The sequence below is a fragment of the Balaenoptera musculus genome, chromosome 6 (assembly GCF_009873245.2).
Source record: "Balaenoptera musculus isolate JJ_BM4_2016_0621 chromosome 6, mBalMus1.pri.v3, whole genome shotgun sequence".
Taxonomy (NCBI): domain Eukaryota; kingdom Metazoa; phylum Chordata; class Mammalia; order Artiodactyla; family Balaenopteridae; genus Balaenoptera; species Balaenoptera musculus.
Genome location: NC_045790.1, coordinates 60,495,386 through 60,511,862, shown reverse-complemented (window position 1 = coordinate 60,511,862; position 16,477 = coordinate 60,495,386). Strand labels below are relative to the sequence as shown.

General features: G+C 39.8%; 1 protein-coding gene across 1 annotated transcript in view; it reads left to right on the top strand.

Moving 5' to 3' along the window:
• PDCD1LG2 (programmed cell death 1 ligand 2) overlaps positions 1 to 16,477 on the top strand; it is a 57,126-nt gene that overhangs the window by 12,855 nt on the left and 27,794 nt on the right. Inside the window, exon 3 of the mRNA XM_036856333.1 lies at positions 8,622 to 8,927. Coding sequence (XP_036712228.1) covers positions 8,622 to 8,927 — 306 coding nt within the window. The remainder of the gene's footprint in view (positions 1 to 8,621; positions 8,928 to 16,477) is intronic.

Here is a 16,477-nt window from a genome sequence, read left to right as displayed (position 1 = left end):
GTGATTACCAGCTATTATAAGCACAGCCAAAAGAATGGTGCCCAGTGTGGCATGTGCATACCTATGTCCCTGTCTTACAGAAACAGGGACTAAGAATATTGGTCCATCTATCCCCACTTTCCAGTAAAGGTAGAAACAAGAAGACAGGACCATTCAGGCCATGCACCTCGGAACTGACACAAGAGGGCATGGGTTGAGTGTCCTGAAAGGTGAGATGCCAAGAAGCTGTCCTTTTTTCTTCTGTCAGGGACAGTGAGGAGACAAAGGTCAGGGGGACACCTCCTCTTTTAAAAAGCAACAGTAGCAGCCATTGGTCATTCACACATTAATGTGGATTATTTGAATTGGAAACTCAGAGTCTTCCTTGCATCTAAATGAATAATGAACCTTAAAGCTATGCCTTTGGATTTTGAAGAAAGATATTCTACTGGAGGGTGTGGGTAGCAAGGAGGAAAGCAATTTCAGAGTTTTGCTTTCCTGGGGAAGGTAGTTTAGACTATTCACGTATGCAGTCAGGACCATGAGTGCATTATAGTGGGTGAACGCCAGTAGGTAAGAGAGGAGGACAGAGGTGGACAAAGGGGATTAGGTCCTCTATGATAACAGCCCCGATCCCATGGGAAGTCATCCAACATTCTGCCTTTCATTGAGAAAGAATGCCTTCTTTGGCACTGATAACTTTTTGAAGAGCTTTTCCCTCCCTTCCAGGTGATCCCAGTCACGTTCCTCCCCCTCCCTTGGGCTGCTCAGCCTGGTCTGGCACTAGAGACACTGACTTGGGGCCATCCTTGGAGAACACCCCAATATTCTGCTTACTCCAGCCCTGCCTTTGCAGTGGCAGCTAAAGGAACACTTGATATTTCCTTTCTAAGAGACCCTGCCCTGCTGGGATTTTTAGAGACAGGCAAAATTAACTCTTTCCTTACTTGAATGCTCTGTGGATGCTCTACCATGTTATCTATAAAATAATTTAAAGATTGAAGTGAAAAGCTATTGGAAAATATTTTCATTTCACTTTTTAAATATTTATTTTTAAATTGACATACAGTAAAATTTTACTCTTTTTTATAAAAGCGTCTATGAGTTTTGACAAACACATAGTCATATAGCCACCATCACAATCAAGATCCTGAACAGTTCTATCACCAAACAAAAGCCCTCCCCCAACTTTTAAGCCCAGGTACTCACCGATCTATTCTCTATCCTGTCGTTGTAACTCTTCCAGAGTGTCATATAAATGGGATCATTTATTAGATATTCTTTTTGTCTGGCTTCTTTCGCTTAGCATAATGCATTTGAAATTTTTCCATATTGTTATATGAATCAATAGTTCATTCCTTTTTGTTGTTGAGTAGTATTACTCTGTATGTACATACCACATTTTGTTTATTCATTTCCCACTTGAGGGACTTTTGGGTTGTTTCCTATTTTTGGCAATTATAAATAAAGTTGCTATAAACATTTGTATATAGGTTTTTGTGGAAGCATAGGTTTTCATTTCACTTAGGTGAATACCTAGGAGTGGGATTGCTGAGTCATATGGTAAGTACATATTTAACTTTATAAGAAACCATCAAACCGTTCTTAGAATCTGTACTGTTTTTGCATTCCCTCCAGCAAAGTATGAGAGTTCCAACTGTTCCACATCCTTGACAGCCCTTGGTATTGACATTGTCATTTTTCGTTTCCCTAGTACCTAGTGAGGATAAACATATTTTCATGTGCCTATTGCCCATTCATATATCTTCTTAGGTGAAGGGCATATCAAATCATTTGACCGTTATTAATTGGGTTATTTTCTTATTGTTCAGTTTTGAGAGTTCTTTATATATTCTGGATACAAATTCTTTATCAGATATGTGATATACAAATATTTTCTCCCAGTCTGTAGCTCATCTTCTCATTCTCTTTTTTTTTTTTTTTTTTTTGGCTGTGTTGGGTCTTAGTTGTGGCAGCAGGATCTTCGCTGAGGCATGTGGGATCTTTTGTTGCGGGGAGTGGGCTTCTCTCTAGCTGTGGCACACAGGCTCTAGGGCGCGTGGGCTCTGTAGTTTGTGGCATGCAGGCTCTTTCATTGAGGCACGTGAGCTCAGTAGTTATGGTGCGCGGGCTCAGTTGCCCCGAGGCATGTGGGATCTTAGTTTCCCAACCAGGGATCGAACCCTCGTCCCCTGCATTGGAAGACGGGTTCTTTACCACTGGATCACCAGGGAAGTCCCTCTCATTCTCTTAACAGTGTCTTTTGCAGAGGAAAGATTTTAATTTTGGAGATATCCAATTTATCAAATTTTTTCTTTGATGGACTGTCATATCTAATAACTCTTTGCCTAACCCAAGACATGAAAGATTTTCTTCTATGTTTTCTTCTAAATATTTTATAGTTGTACATTTTACATTTAGGTTGACCATCCATCTTGAGTTGATTTTTGTATAGTATGAAGTATAGGTTGGGGCTTTTTTTTTTTTTTTTTGCATGTGGTTGCTCCAGCCCCGTTTGTTCATTTACTGAAAAGACTATGTTTTCTCCATTGATTGCCTTTGCACCTTTGTAAAAAATCAATTGGCCATATTTGTGTGGGTCTTTTTCTGGACCCTCTGTTCTGTTCTATTGATCTATCTGTATATCCTTTCACTTATATCACTCACTCTTTTATTACTGTAGTGTTGTAGTTCAATTTTTTTCTTATATTTTCATTTCAAAACCTAAGGACATCTTGTTACCCAGACACATTTAAGGGGAAATATTTATTTTTGTACTTTGTCATGTCTTGAAGGAAAAAGTAACCCCAGTCTTATGTCTTTCATTGATGTTTCCTTCTTTCTTCATCTACCAGAGAAGAATAAAACCCAGGAAGCACATGACCAGGGTGATGCTTGAGGTCACTCTAGGGCAGGGACCACACCCTGGGTCACTCCACTTAGCCTATAGCTGACCTCCAAAACTATATCTGCTGACCCCTGAGGTATAGAAAGCAGAAGAATCAGGTTGCGGAAGGGATTTCTAATAGACAAGATGTCTCATGCAGCATTCCTGCTAAGAGGAGTGCATGCGTCAAGTGACCAGAGCAGCATCTATTCTAAACCAGGAACTAGAGCTTTCTGAAGGCTGGCTGTGTAAAGCAGTCCCCCCTCCCCTCCCTGCCTACACCCATCCTCGCCTTTCAAATACCTTAAGAAGTCTGTAAACACTTAAGCTTCTGTTGTTAATGGGAAAAAAGGTATAAAATGAGCTTAAAGAGGAAGCTGTCTTGGGAGGTAATGCAAATAAATTGTTTTGTGTTTCCTGGAGATGTGACAGGTCTGACTCCATTGGTGCCCTGACTGCAAATAAAAGGCGAACTTCCCCCAAGAACTTTAAAAAAGGCTCCAGCATTACTCAAGCCAGCTATTTTAATCTGTCTAAAGAACGTGCATGTATTAATTTTTCATGCTCTGGCCAAGTCCTTTGCCCTTTAATTTAGTCAAGATGACCAAATGAATGTTTTTTTGGCTTAATTTGCAGTTGTGGAAACTTTCCAGTTTTCTCCTTTGATGACATCAGGAGTTCAATGCTAGGTTGAAGTTTAATTTAATAACCATGTGACATATGAAATAGAAAACAAATGTCTTTTCCTTATTATAAAGCTGAAAAGTATATCTATTTCATTCATGTATGTAGTATACACATGCCAGTAGATACATAGTCCTATCTGTTAGAAGTATAAGCTTTCAACACACAGAGATATGAATTTGAATTCCAACTCCATGAGCTCCCACTTTTTTACTTTGGGCGAGTTGTATCATTTCTTTAAGCCTCAGTTTCCCCATCTGTAAAATAGGGGTAGTGACTTCTACCTTGCAGAGTTTTGGGAACATGAAATGGTGATGTACAGTTTAGCCCAGTATCTGGTTCATTGAGTTTAATAAATGTTATCTTTTACTCTACTTCCCAGTCACAGTCCAAATGTAAACCAATGTTACAACTCTGTTTCTCAAATGTCAATGTGCATGTGAATCACCCCAACCTTGTTAAAATGCAGATTCTGCTTCTCTAGGTCCAGGGCATGGGCTGAGATTCTGCATTCCTAACTAGCTCCCAGGGAAAACTGAGGACAACACTTTGGATGGCAGGATGGTAAAAAATGTTTGCAAGTGCAGGTGTTTTATTTGTCCAGCCAATGGTTTCTCAATGCTCCCTGCACATTAGAAGCTCCTAGGGACATTTTTTTTTTAATTGATGCTGGGCTCACAAAATAATTAGAATTTAATTTTAGAGGATCCAAAGTGGGGTTTGAGCATTAGTGTGTTTTTTTTTTTTTTATTTTTTTAAAAAATTTATTATTTATTTATTATTTTTATTTTTGGCTGTGTTGGGTCCCCGCCTCCGCGCGAGGGCCTCCCCCAGCTGCGGCCAGCGGGGGCCACTCTTTATCGCGGTGCGCGGGCCTCCCACCATCGCGGCCCCTCCCGCTGCGGAGCAGAGGCTCCAGACGCTCAGGCTCAGCAGTTGTGGCCCACGGGCCCAGCCGCTCCACCGCACGCGGGATCCCCCCAGACCAGGGCCCGAACCCGCGTCCCCTGCACTGGCAGGCAGACTCCCAACCACTGCGCCACCAGGGAAGCCCTAGTGTGTTTTCAAAGCTTCCCAGGTGATCCTTATGATGCAAGGTTGAGGCCCTCTCATTAGTGATTCTAATGTGCAGCCAAGCTCGAGAAAAACCTCTTCAGAGAATTGCTTGCAAGAGTGTTCTGATTTCCTCTGTAATTTACAATAAGTAAGAATATTTTAGTATTGCATTTCCTAAACTCGTCATTTTGTATCAAGCTCAAAGTTATCAAGCTCAAAGCTTTGCATGTCTTAGAAGCTTTAGTTGGGGCAAAATAGACCAACTAACAATTAATCTTCAAGTTATTCTGAGCGACTCAGATATGTGATTCATCTTTGCCAATTGCTCTTTCCTCTTGTGAACATTAGATGGAAAATGTCACCTGCCTGAGAGGTAGCATACTTTATGCTTCCAACCTCTGTATATACACACACACTCTGCACAAGGCAGAGGGGAAAAGCAAGCAGAAAATTGATTTTTTTTCAAAGGCCCAGACAGTGAAGAGGGGAGTTCTGCTGTATGCTATGGGGAGTTCCAGAGGAAGTTAGAGGCGTTCCCTCTCTCATGAGAAGAAAGTGTAAGTGTGGTAAATAAATCTGCTAAATAAATTCAATAGAGACTACACCCAAAGTCCTCTGATTCTTGTTAAATCTCAGGCTCAGCAATTAACCTTCCCTGCAAGCCCCATTTCTCTTCCCTGTTTCTTGTTATATCATGTGTAATAAAATAAGAGAAGGAAGTACTATGAGGAGAGTAAAAGTAGTGTAAATTTCTGAACCTGATGCATAGAATATGGTTAATACATATTTGATGAATGAATAAATAAATATTATTCTCCAGGGCAGAGTGGATTTGGTATCAGGCAGCTCTGTTTTAATTATAAGGGGACTTAATAACTCAAGTATTTGGAGATGATTCTAATCATAAAGGAATCTACTTTAAAGAGTATCCTATTATGGAGACTCCGGTGAGAGTTATTACAAGTGTTCAGGGGATTCCACAAAATGGAATCATGCGGGAAATTCGGAAGCAGGGCATCTTTTCTCACATGTATCGTCCCAGAGTCTTCTCAACCTGGCCAAGCAAATGCTGAATTGGCATTGTTTTACACAGAAGCACTCACATTATAGCCTGCCCCCACCCCCATCCTGCGCAAAAGAATACCAGGCAGCTGTGAACTCCTTTTTGTATCATAGATCTCTGTCAGAAAGGCACGCTAATGTTCTAGTTGTGGTTAAAACAGGGGTTGGAGGCAAGATATAAGCCCGTCATTCATTTTTGATAAAAACTCAAGTGTGTGCACTACACTCTCACGTGTGCTGGGTGGTGATTAAGAATGCCAGTTTGTGCAATTTGGGGCAATTTGCTGTTTGATGAGAGGAAAGAAAAAGTGAATATGGGGAGGCTCATCCTTTTGTTTTCCCTCTCCCCCTTTTTGTCATTTTACGTTAAACCCTTAACTGGAATTTAGTATGTGTTAGGCACTGGAGATGCCAAAGCAAATTCAACCTGGTCACTGCCTTCAAAGATTTGCAGGATGGTAAGAGGAAAACCTCCAGTCAGAAGAGAATTGTGATGTGAATCATTCAAGCAACAGAAAACCCCCAAACTATTTATACTGTGAAATCTGTTATCCAGGGTGGTCAGAATACCACTTTCTGAAGAATTAAAACATTGTACAAAAGAAAGTTTGCTGACTACCTGCCAAAATAAGACACTTCACATGTGCCATTTTGTCTAGTTTTCCCCACAATGCTGACAGGTAGATGTTATCTTCGACCTTTACAGATAAAGAGGCTGAGACTCACAGAGTTTAAATGGCATGATCAAGATCAAAGGGCTTATAATCCTGATACAGTCAAAATTTGAACCCAGGTCCATCTGTCACTAAATCCCAAGCTCTTTCCATACCACGTTTTATGTGGAAACAACCACTCAAATAGCGTATTCTTAGAAGCCATCCCCAAATATTTGTTAAGTGGATGTTTTGACTGATTAAATGAATGGCTTAATGAAGTAAGCTCTACTGAACATAATTTGATCTAATCTTCTGTCACAATTCAGAAGCTACTTCGAGATCTTACACTCAGTCTTAATGACTATCCATTCATTAATAATGGAAACAGCATAATTTTGTACAATTTATCACACTTTATTCATGCATACACTACTTTCATTAGTTTTGCCATGTTTGACTACTCTTTGTGCTATTGTTTTTATAGAATTATCTAAATCAACTGAGCTTTTATTTTTTGAACAAAACAATCTACCCTTGTGGTAAATGGAAAACCAGTATCACTGGTACAGGTAAATAGAGGATATGAGCAAAAATAAATGCAATGAAAGTAAAGTGGTGCTGTTAAATTCTACCCAGATAATAATATCTGCCTGAGAGCTTGTTGTTTTTTTTTTTGTTTTTTTTTTTTAATTTTTTGTTGTTTTATTAAAAGGAAAAATAGGGCTTCCCTGGTGGCGCAGTGGTTAAGAATCCACCTGACAAGGCAGGGGACACGGGTTTGAGCCCTGGCCTGGGAAGATCCTACATGCCGCAGAGTAACTAAGCCCATGGGCCACAACTACTGAGCCTGCGCTCTAGAGCCCGTGAGCCACAACTACTGAGCCCGTGTGCCACAACTACTGAAGCCCATGCACCTAGAGCCCTCGCTCTGCAACAAGAGAAGCCACCGCAATGAGCAGCCCATGCACCGCAACAAAGAATAGCACCCACTCGCCACAACTAGAGAAAGCCCACGCACAGCAACGAAGACCCAAAGCAGCCAAAAATAAAAACTAAATAAAGAAAAGAAAAAGAAAAATAACCATTGTTAGAGATGTGAGAGTCTTGTTGCAAATTATATGTAATTTGAAGGATTGAAATAGAATTGAAGAGGGAATAAATTCCTCTCTGAATAATCCAACTCCCTTTGGGCCTTGATTCTGCCGTATCTAAAATCATTTTGCATACTTTTAGAAGTATGTGCCTCACATTTTGGGAAATACTGTTTCAAAGACTACAGATTTTGAAGTCAACCATCTGACTAGCTCTGAATTTTAACTTTACTAACTGTACATCCTGGAGCAAACCTCTTTGACCCAGTTTCCTCAACTATAAAACAGTAATGATAATACATGTTTCATGCTTGTATTTTCAGTATTAAATGACATAGGTTTTTTAAAAAACATTTATTTATTTATTTATTTATTTTGCTGCTCCGGGTCTTAGTTGCAGCACTCGGGATCTTCGTTGCTGCATGTGGGATCTTTTTAGTTGCGGCATGCGGGCTCTTAGTTGAGGCATGCAGGGTCGAACCCAGGCCCCCTGCCTTGGGAGCATGGAGTCTTAACCACTGGACCACCAGGGAAGTCCCAATGATATAGTTATAAACAGCCTAGAACAGTGGCTGGCACATAGTAGGTATACACTAAGTATTCGTTCCATTCTTTCTTTCCTCTTATTGATAGAAAAGATGCTTCTACAGTAGACTTGTATGATGTGGTGGTTAAGAGCGCTTGAACTTAACAATACCTGAGTCTGATCCTGGCTGTGCAATCTTAAGCAAGTTGCTTAACCTTTCTGTGTCTCAGTTTCATTTTCTAAAAAGAAGATAGCTCTACGTCACTGGCTTCCTGGGGAGACTAAAAGAGATCATGTGTTAGCAGAGGCCTAACACCTAGTAAGAACTCAGTGGGTGATAGTTATTACTATCACCGGTGAGAGGAGGTAGAATTTGGCAGGGAATGATGTAATTTGACCCATATGAAGAAAATGAGTGTGGATAATAGGGGGTAGGAAGGCAGTCAGCTGCACAGGTGAGGAGTGTTGAGAGGCAAGAACTACCTCAGAGCAGCAGATCAGGAATTCTACTCTTTCCCAGAACGGATGGGGCAAAGGAGAGAAAGGAACCTTCACAAATGCCCAGATAATGACAGGTATCTCTTGGGAAATGGGGGTGGGATGGGTCTCCTCAGATCCCACTCTGTACAGAACTGAAATGTGAAGGCAGACAATTTGAGAATGTCTTATTTTCTGTTCAGCTTTATTCACAGTGACGGTCCCGAAGGAAATGTACACGGTAGACTACGGCGGCAATGTGACCTTGGAGTGTGATTTTGACACCGGAGGTCATGTGGAACTCAGAGATTTAAAAGCCAGTTTGCAAAAGGTGGAAAATGATACAACCTTGCTCAGTGAAAGAGCCACTTTGCTGGAGGAGCAGCTGCCCCTGGGGAAGGCCTTGTTCCACATCCCCCAAGTCCAAGTGAGGGATGCAGGGCAGTACCGCTGCCTGATCATCTATGGGATTGCCTGGGACTACAAGTACCTGACTCTGAAAGTCAAAGGTGAGTAGTTTCAGGGACTGGAATACATGGAGGCATCTCTCCAACACAGGAGCTGCATTAGCTGCAAGTAACAAGCTCAAGCCAAAACTGGGAGGATGGCTATAAAGAGACAGAGATACCTCAGAGAAAACAAAAGCACCTGCTCAGAAATATTTTTTGATATCTGAGTATAAATCAGTGGAGGTGAGGGTAAATAGGGGTAGAGGGAATAAAACTGGTCTAGAGAAAGCCAGGAAAATGAGTCCCTGAAAGGTGGGAGGGTACCAAAGATAAGTTTTGCCTAATTCACAGGAACAATACTGACTTGCTATTAAACTACTCTTTCAGAGTTCAGAGTTTTTTAAACCATGATTTGCCACTCATTAACAGATTAGAATATCAGTTTAATGAGTAGCAACCAGGTGGGTGTTTTTTACCAATAAAATGAATGAACTGAATGAATAGAATAGAATATATCAGGGCATCACATAGTAGGGCTTAGTGTTGTTTTGTGAAACACAAATTATTTCAGAGGGGTGTGTGTATGTGTGTGCGCACGTGCGTGTGCAACTTGGCTCGTGGTGTGATAATTTTTTTCTCACTCTGGGTCATAGTCTAAAAAGTTTGGAAAATGCTACTCTAGTCCCAGCCTTATCTATTGCACATGAAACAGCTGAAGTCCAGAGAATTGAAATGGGTAGCCTGAGGGAGCCAGTGAATCAATAGCTGTCCCCGTTCCTCTGGGTTAAGGGCTCTCTCCACCACAACACGAGCCAAGAACCTAAATCTGAAGAGAATCTTCAAGTTGTAGTTTGTTCTCGGAAAGGTCATATGAGAAAAGACATGTAACAACTGTAGAAGAATAGATTTAGCTCTGTTCATTGGCTTATGTTTTTCAGCCTTCGCTGACTGGTCTGAGTTAAACTATGCCAGTTTTTCTCTGTCCCCTCCCTATTCCACACATTAGACTCAGAGGATATGTTCTGTCTTCTGGAGGGTCTGTGGATTTTGGTCCCTAAAGACCATTGACCTTGACAGCCATGGGGTGACTTTATGATCTGGTATAAAGAAGGACAAACTAGAATAATTAGACACGAGGTTGAATGTTGTTTTCACCTGACCTTGGGCAGGTTATTTCACCTCTCTTAATCTCACATTTTTCTTATTTGTAAAAGAATAGCAATAGTAGCATCTACCACATAGGATTATTGTAAAAATTAAAAGAGATAATGAACATAGAGAACTGATCATGGTGCTTGGCATATGGTGAGTGCCCAGAGGTTTGGATCAAAGACCCTCAATTACTGCAGGGATGGTGCCCTCTTACATCTCAACTAATAGTGAGTCATCAGGAAAGCCCTTAGCTGGATGTAACTGCCTTCTATCTTTATTGCATTTCCTACAAACAGGCATCAACTGGGAGGAACTCCAGAGCATTGAAGTTAGTGTGAGTTCAATCAACTGGAAGAGAGAGGGCTCTACATCCTCACAATCCCCTAGTGTACTTGGGTATCTGCACCCCTAAATCACTGCCCCATGTTTGTTGATCTCTATTTGAGTGTTATAATGCACCTAGGGTCTTTGGGCAATTTGGTACCAGTTCCACTCTTTCTCGCTTGGGCTGAGGGATGTCCCAGGGCACTCTGCCTGCTTCCTCACCTAGACCAGGGATGAATCAGGTGAGGAACAGATTTATTCCTCAAACCTTAATTAATTAATTAGTTAATTAATTCCTTAAACCCTTAAACCCTTAATGATTTTCCAGCTAGAGTATATGGGATCACAAAGACTTTCTATGGGATGCATAGCATAGGCAGTTTTAGGAAATTAGTTTCTAGATCTTCATCTTCCCCAAGTACTCGTTCCCCAAATTGAGTGAGCCTGAGAATATGCCTTCCAGGCAAGGCTCTTGGGGTTCTCCTAAAACACTTCCTCTTTTATTTTTGCTTTACCCACTTCATAAAAAAGCCTCCCTTTCACCCATCATGAATACAGTGCATTGCCCTGAGGTATAAAATCCTCCATAGTGATAAACAAAAGAATGATTGGAAATACTGATACCATACCAAATTGTAATGACTAACAAATCCTTCTGCAAACCAGGAGGTATCAAATTCTCTGTTTTCAACAAAATTGAAGGAGGCCCTAATAGAGTTAACAGCTGATAATAAAAAATAAAGTAATTTTTTGTCATATAAATCATAAGGCTTTCAAAGAATGAAATGATATTACTATAACCGAACTTCTTCCATTCCTACCTACTCATTCATATGAGCAAGATTCCTTAGCTCTTATAGCTACAAAAAATGAAAAATAGAATTGATGCTGAACCTTGTCTCATTCCAACCATAAGTCATATGCATCCTTAGATTCATGAACAGATTGAAAAAGAGAGCCCCATCCATCCCATTAAAAGATACATTTCCAGTAAACTTTTTTATGTTTAATAATTATCAATATTCATAATATTTTATGTTTTGATTTTACATGTACTGGTAATAATGGAAATTAGATTTCAATGCAGAAGAAAACTTTGAACACTTAAAGCCTCATGGTCACAAGAAAAAAAAATTTAATTTCAATAGCTATACATGTTTTGTTGTTGCAAAGAAACAAAAGGATAATCACCAAAAGAGTGTTCAGACATGTTGCATTAGGATAAAATTCTGCAGAAGTGGAATGGGAACTGATATTCGAGGAATAAAAAGAAACAATGTAAAGTTCTGACCATTAGAGAAGAATTTTTGTATGTATTTTTCAATGGATGGTGATGTGTATGAAAGACACCTTCTTTGATTTCTAGGTGACATTGGATGCATTTGTAAAGAGTGAAATAATTGCCTTACTAAAAATATGTGTTTATAAAGGGCTAAACATCATATATTTTTCCAATATAGAAACCTATGATATATTCTAAGAATGAACTTAATAAATATGTGAGAAGGAGCACCCTGCATCACGATTGTTTTAGGAGAAATGCAAGCAAAAAAAAAAAAAAAAAAGATTGAAGACCAGCACCTAAGGATATTCTACCCAGATGAGGGGTGTCTGAAGGAAGCAGGGGAGATCTGGGACCCCATTTAGGGTGCGCTTACATAGAACAAGACTAGAGGAAGGATGTGCTTTGTCCTTAAAATGCCTAAGTTTTGGCATACACCTTGAAAATAGGTTTATAGCATTTTCTTTGATGTCTGGGCAACAGTTCATACTAAATATAGTGAAAAGAGAACTGATTTCATAAGGACAGGGGAAAAAATGCTAGGTAGCATGGCTAGAGAGTCTAGAAGAGACAGTAACAGAAGGCTGCAGTTTTTGAAAGGCCAGGTTGCAACCCCAAGGCAATTAGAAATCTGTCAGAAGAAGGCCAGGGAGCATGACTGAAGAAAAGAGTACAGAGGCCCTGAGAAGCCAGGGGTTGAGCCCACAGGTTAAGAACTGGCCTGAGCAAGGATCCCAGAGAGACACAGAGCAGGTACTAAGAACAGAAGGGCCAAACCAGCCTGAAGGCCTGAGCAGGCTGAGGCTTACAGACATACTTTAAATCAACAAAAAGGCCCAAGATAGATAGAGTACAACTTCAACAAGTGGAGGAAGGCGGCAGCATAGTTTCCATTTTCTCTCGCAAGAGAAATGGCCTTCACCCTAAAAGGGGAAGTCAGATGGCAGAGGGCATAGGGAGGAGAACAGCCCGAGAGAAGCAACTCAGCCCGAGAGAAGCAACTCGGTAGTGAAATGATGTCTGTACCTTTAGCCTCTAGGCCCAGAGAAAGCATTTGCTAAAAAAACTTACTAATGGGGCTAAATCTGCTCTCAGTGTCTTTTCTCCCTTGGGGAAACTGAAGGGAATAAGGAAACCTTGAGTTAAGAAAACAATATCCTGAATTTTGAAGGGGAGAATTTAACCTGATGTTCCTCCCCAGGCCATTTAACAGACCAATTGAGAGCCATCCTAGAAGATTTCTTTCAGTGACTACTAGAAACCTGCCAGGATTCTCTAAGATTAATGCATATAAAACTACATTTTTTCACCTTAGTTATGGTCATTATGATGATAAAGCAGATAATACTATGTGCAGTAGTAAAGATAATATAGTACTAAAACATATGGTAAAGATAATAAAGCTTATCTTTATTTCAGAAATGCTAGAGTTGCCAGTAACATTTAAATTATAGAGACAACTGGGATAACAGAAACCGTTTAAACCAATGGAAATTGAAATCAGAAAATAGTAATTCTTTTGATGGAACAGACTGAGAAGCCAAATGGGGACTAGGGAGGCAAATCACCAATTAGCAAAAGCAGGAAGCTGCTACCACACTGCTGGGCTGGAGGGACAGGGGGAAGGCAGGGTTTATGGGCCCAGGGGTGGAACCCAAGTGGGCCTGTCCAGGGGTATCTGGAGCCAGGGAAGAGCTGTGGCCGCTGCTGGAGAGGCCTTATAGCATAGAGTGTGGGGGAGAAACACTCATTCTCCTTCTTCCTGCTCACTCTCCCGTCTTCCCGCTATGCCTGCTGTTGGCTGTCACGAGCCTGGGATACACAGCCTGCAGGAGTCAGCCTTCCCGCCGTATAGAGCAGAAACTGAGGGATTGATCTAACGGCAAACAGGCCCAGGACCCACACAGCACACACCTTGTGTATAAAGTGGTAAAACGTGGGATGAATAATAGTGTAGTTGGCTGGATCTATAACCGACTGAACAAGTAGTAGTTGTTGACTAAGGGGCAACAAAGGTCTTGGGTCAGCCTGGAGACCATCTCCAAGTGACAAGAGGTCTGTTATAGCCAACCCAGCTGGACAGTAGATCACTCAGCGAAATCGATCTTACGACCTTAGGTTGCTTTAAAACCCTGTGTTGGGCCTGAAGTGTACTCAGCACATAGGAAATAATTAGTCACACTATACTTTGTGCTGCTTAGATAATATCTGGAATATAGGTCATGTTACACTGGCAAAAACAAAGTGCATCCAAAGACTGCTATCTGGAACTGGGGCTGAAAATTATGTCCTGTGAGATATGGTTGAAGGAAGTAGGCATGTTTTACCTAAGAGGTGGAAAGACTATACGGGGTCTTGCCAGTGATCTTCAAATATCTGAAGGGTTTTGTCACATGAAAGAGATAATAATAATTGCCAGTACTAACTGACTATTTAATAAGTTCTAGGTACCTAACTCATTTAATCATCCTCACACCCCTGTTAAGGATAAGTATTATTGTACCTATTTTACAAATGAGAAAACTGAGGCTTGATAGGTCACGTAACCAGCGCTTGGCTTAAGCTTAGTCAAACCTTTCCAACTCTGAAGCCCATGTTCTTAACTACTATGCTTACCATATGTTGTTTTGCTAAACCAGGCAAGTAAGTACCAATGAGTTGAAGCTACCATGAGGCAAAATTTGACTTGGCGTAAGGATGATCCTCCCAATGGAAGTTTAACTTTCTTATTGTCTAATTATGGCGATGACTGCTTCTGGAAGTAAGAGCTTCCATTCACAGATGTGTTTAACCAAAAGTTAGTTATCTCGCAGGTTACTAATATCAAGAAGAAAAGTATTATTAAAGATAAAAAGGGGCATTTCATAATGATAGAAAAAATCAATTCAACAGGAATGTAACAATCCTAAATGTGTATACATCTAACCATATAGCTTCAAAATGTATAAAACAAAAATTGACAGACCTAAAAGGAGAAATAAACAAATCCATAATCATATTTGGAGATTTCAACTCATCTCTGTTATAACTGGTAGAACACACAAAAAAGAAAATAGAAGAGTAGAACAACACAATTAGCCATCCTGATCTAATTGACATATATAAAATTTATACCCCACAACTGCAGAATACACATTGTTTCCAAGTGCATGTGGAACATTCATCAAGATAGTTATCTAGCAAAGCTGCTGGAGAAGATACTTCTCGTTGAGCAGGAAGTTGGACTAATCAAATTTTAAGATCACTTTCACCTCTGAAATTCTAAAATTTACTCATCTTTTCCTAAGAATGTCACCCTCAGTCCAGCTTCCCCATTGTGTATTGCTGATAATGATGTCTTTTCAGCCATTTCCCTAATAAGAAAGAGGCTGTGGCGACATCTTTAATATTACATAAATGTAGGGTGTGTGCTCCTGTCCCTCCCCCAAACCTTGCTTATTCTTTTTTAAAAATTTTATTTTTCAAACTGAAGTATAGTTGATTTACAATGTTGTGTTAGTGTGTACAACAAAGTGTTTCAGATATATATATATGTGTTCTTTTTCAGATTCTTTTCTGTTATAGGTTATTACAAGATATTGAATATAGTTCCCTGTGCTATACAGTATATCTTTGTTGTTCATTTGTTTTATATATGGTAGTGTGTATCTGTTAATCCCAGACTCCTAAGATATCCCTCTCCCCCATTCCCCTTTGGTAACCATAAGTTTGTTTTCTATGTCTCTGAGTCTATTTCTGTTTTATAAATAAGTTCATTTGTATCATTTTTTTTGGATTCCACATATAAGTGCTATATGATATTTGTCTTTCTCTGTCTGACTTACTTCACTTAGTATGATAATCTCTAGGTTCATCCATGTTGCTGCAAATGGTGTTATTTCGTTCTTTTTTATGGCTGAGTAATATTCCATTGTATAAATAAACCACATTTAAAAAATGATACAAATGAACTTACATTTATAGGACATTCGAACCAAAAACAACAGAATACACTTTCTTCTCAAGTGCTCCTGGTACATTCTCCAGGATAGATCATATCTTGAGTCACAAATCAAGCCTTGGTAAATTTAAGAAAGTTGAAATCGTATCAAGTATCTTTTCTGACCACAACGCTATGAGACTAGATATCAATTACAGGAAAAAATCTGTAAAAAGTACAAACACATGGAGGCTAAACAATACACTACTAAATAACCAAGAGATCACTGAAGAAATCAAAGAGGAAATAAAAAAATACCTAGAAACAAATGACAATGAAAACACAACGACCCAAAACCTATGGGATGCAGCAAAAACAGTTCTAAGAGGGAAGTTTATAGCAATACAATCCTACCTCCAGAAACAAGAAACATCTCAATAAACAACCTAACCTTACACCTAAAGCAATTAGAGAAAGAAGAACAAAAAAACCCCAAAGTTAGCAGAAGGAAAGAAATCATAAAGATCAGATCAGAAAGAAATGAAAAAGAAATGAAGGAAATGATACCAAAAATTAATAAAACTAAAAGCTGGTTCTTTGAGAAGATAAACAAAATTGATAAACCATTAGCGAGACTCATCAAGAAAAAAAGGGAGGAGACTCAAATCAACAGAATTAGAAATGAAAAAGGAGAAGTAACAACTGACACTGCAGAAATACAAAGGATCATGAGAGATTACTACAAGCAACTCTATGCCAATAAAATGGACAACCTGGAAGAAATGGACAAATTCTTAGAAAAGCACAAGCTTCTGAGACTGAACCAGGAAGAAATAGAAAACATGAAAAGACCAATCACAAGCAATGAAATTGAAACTGTGATTTAAAATCTTCCAACAAACAAAAGCCCAGGACCAGATGGCTTCACAGGCG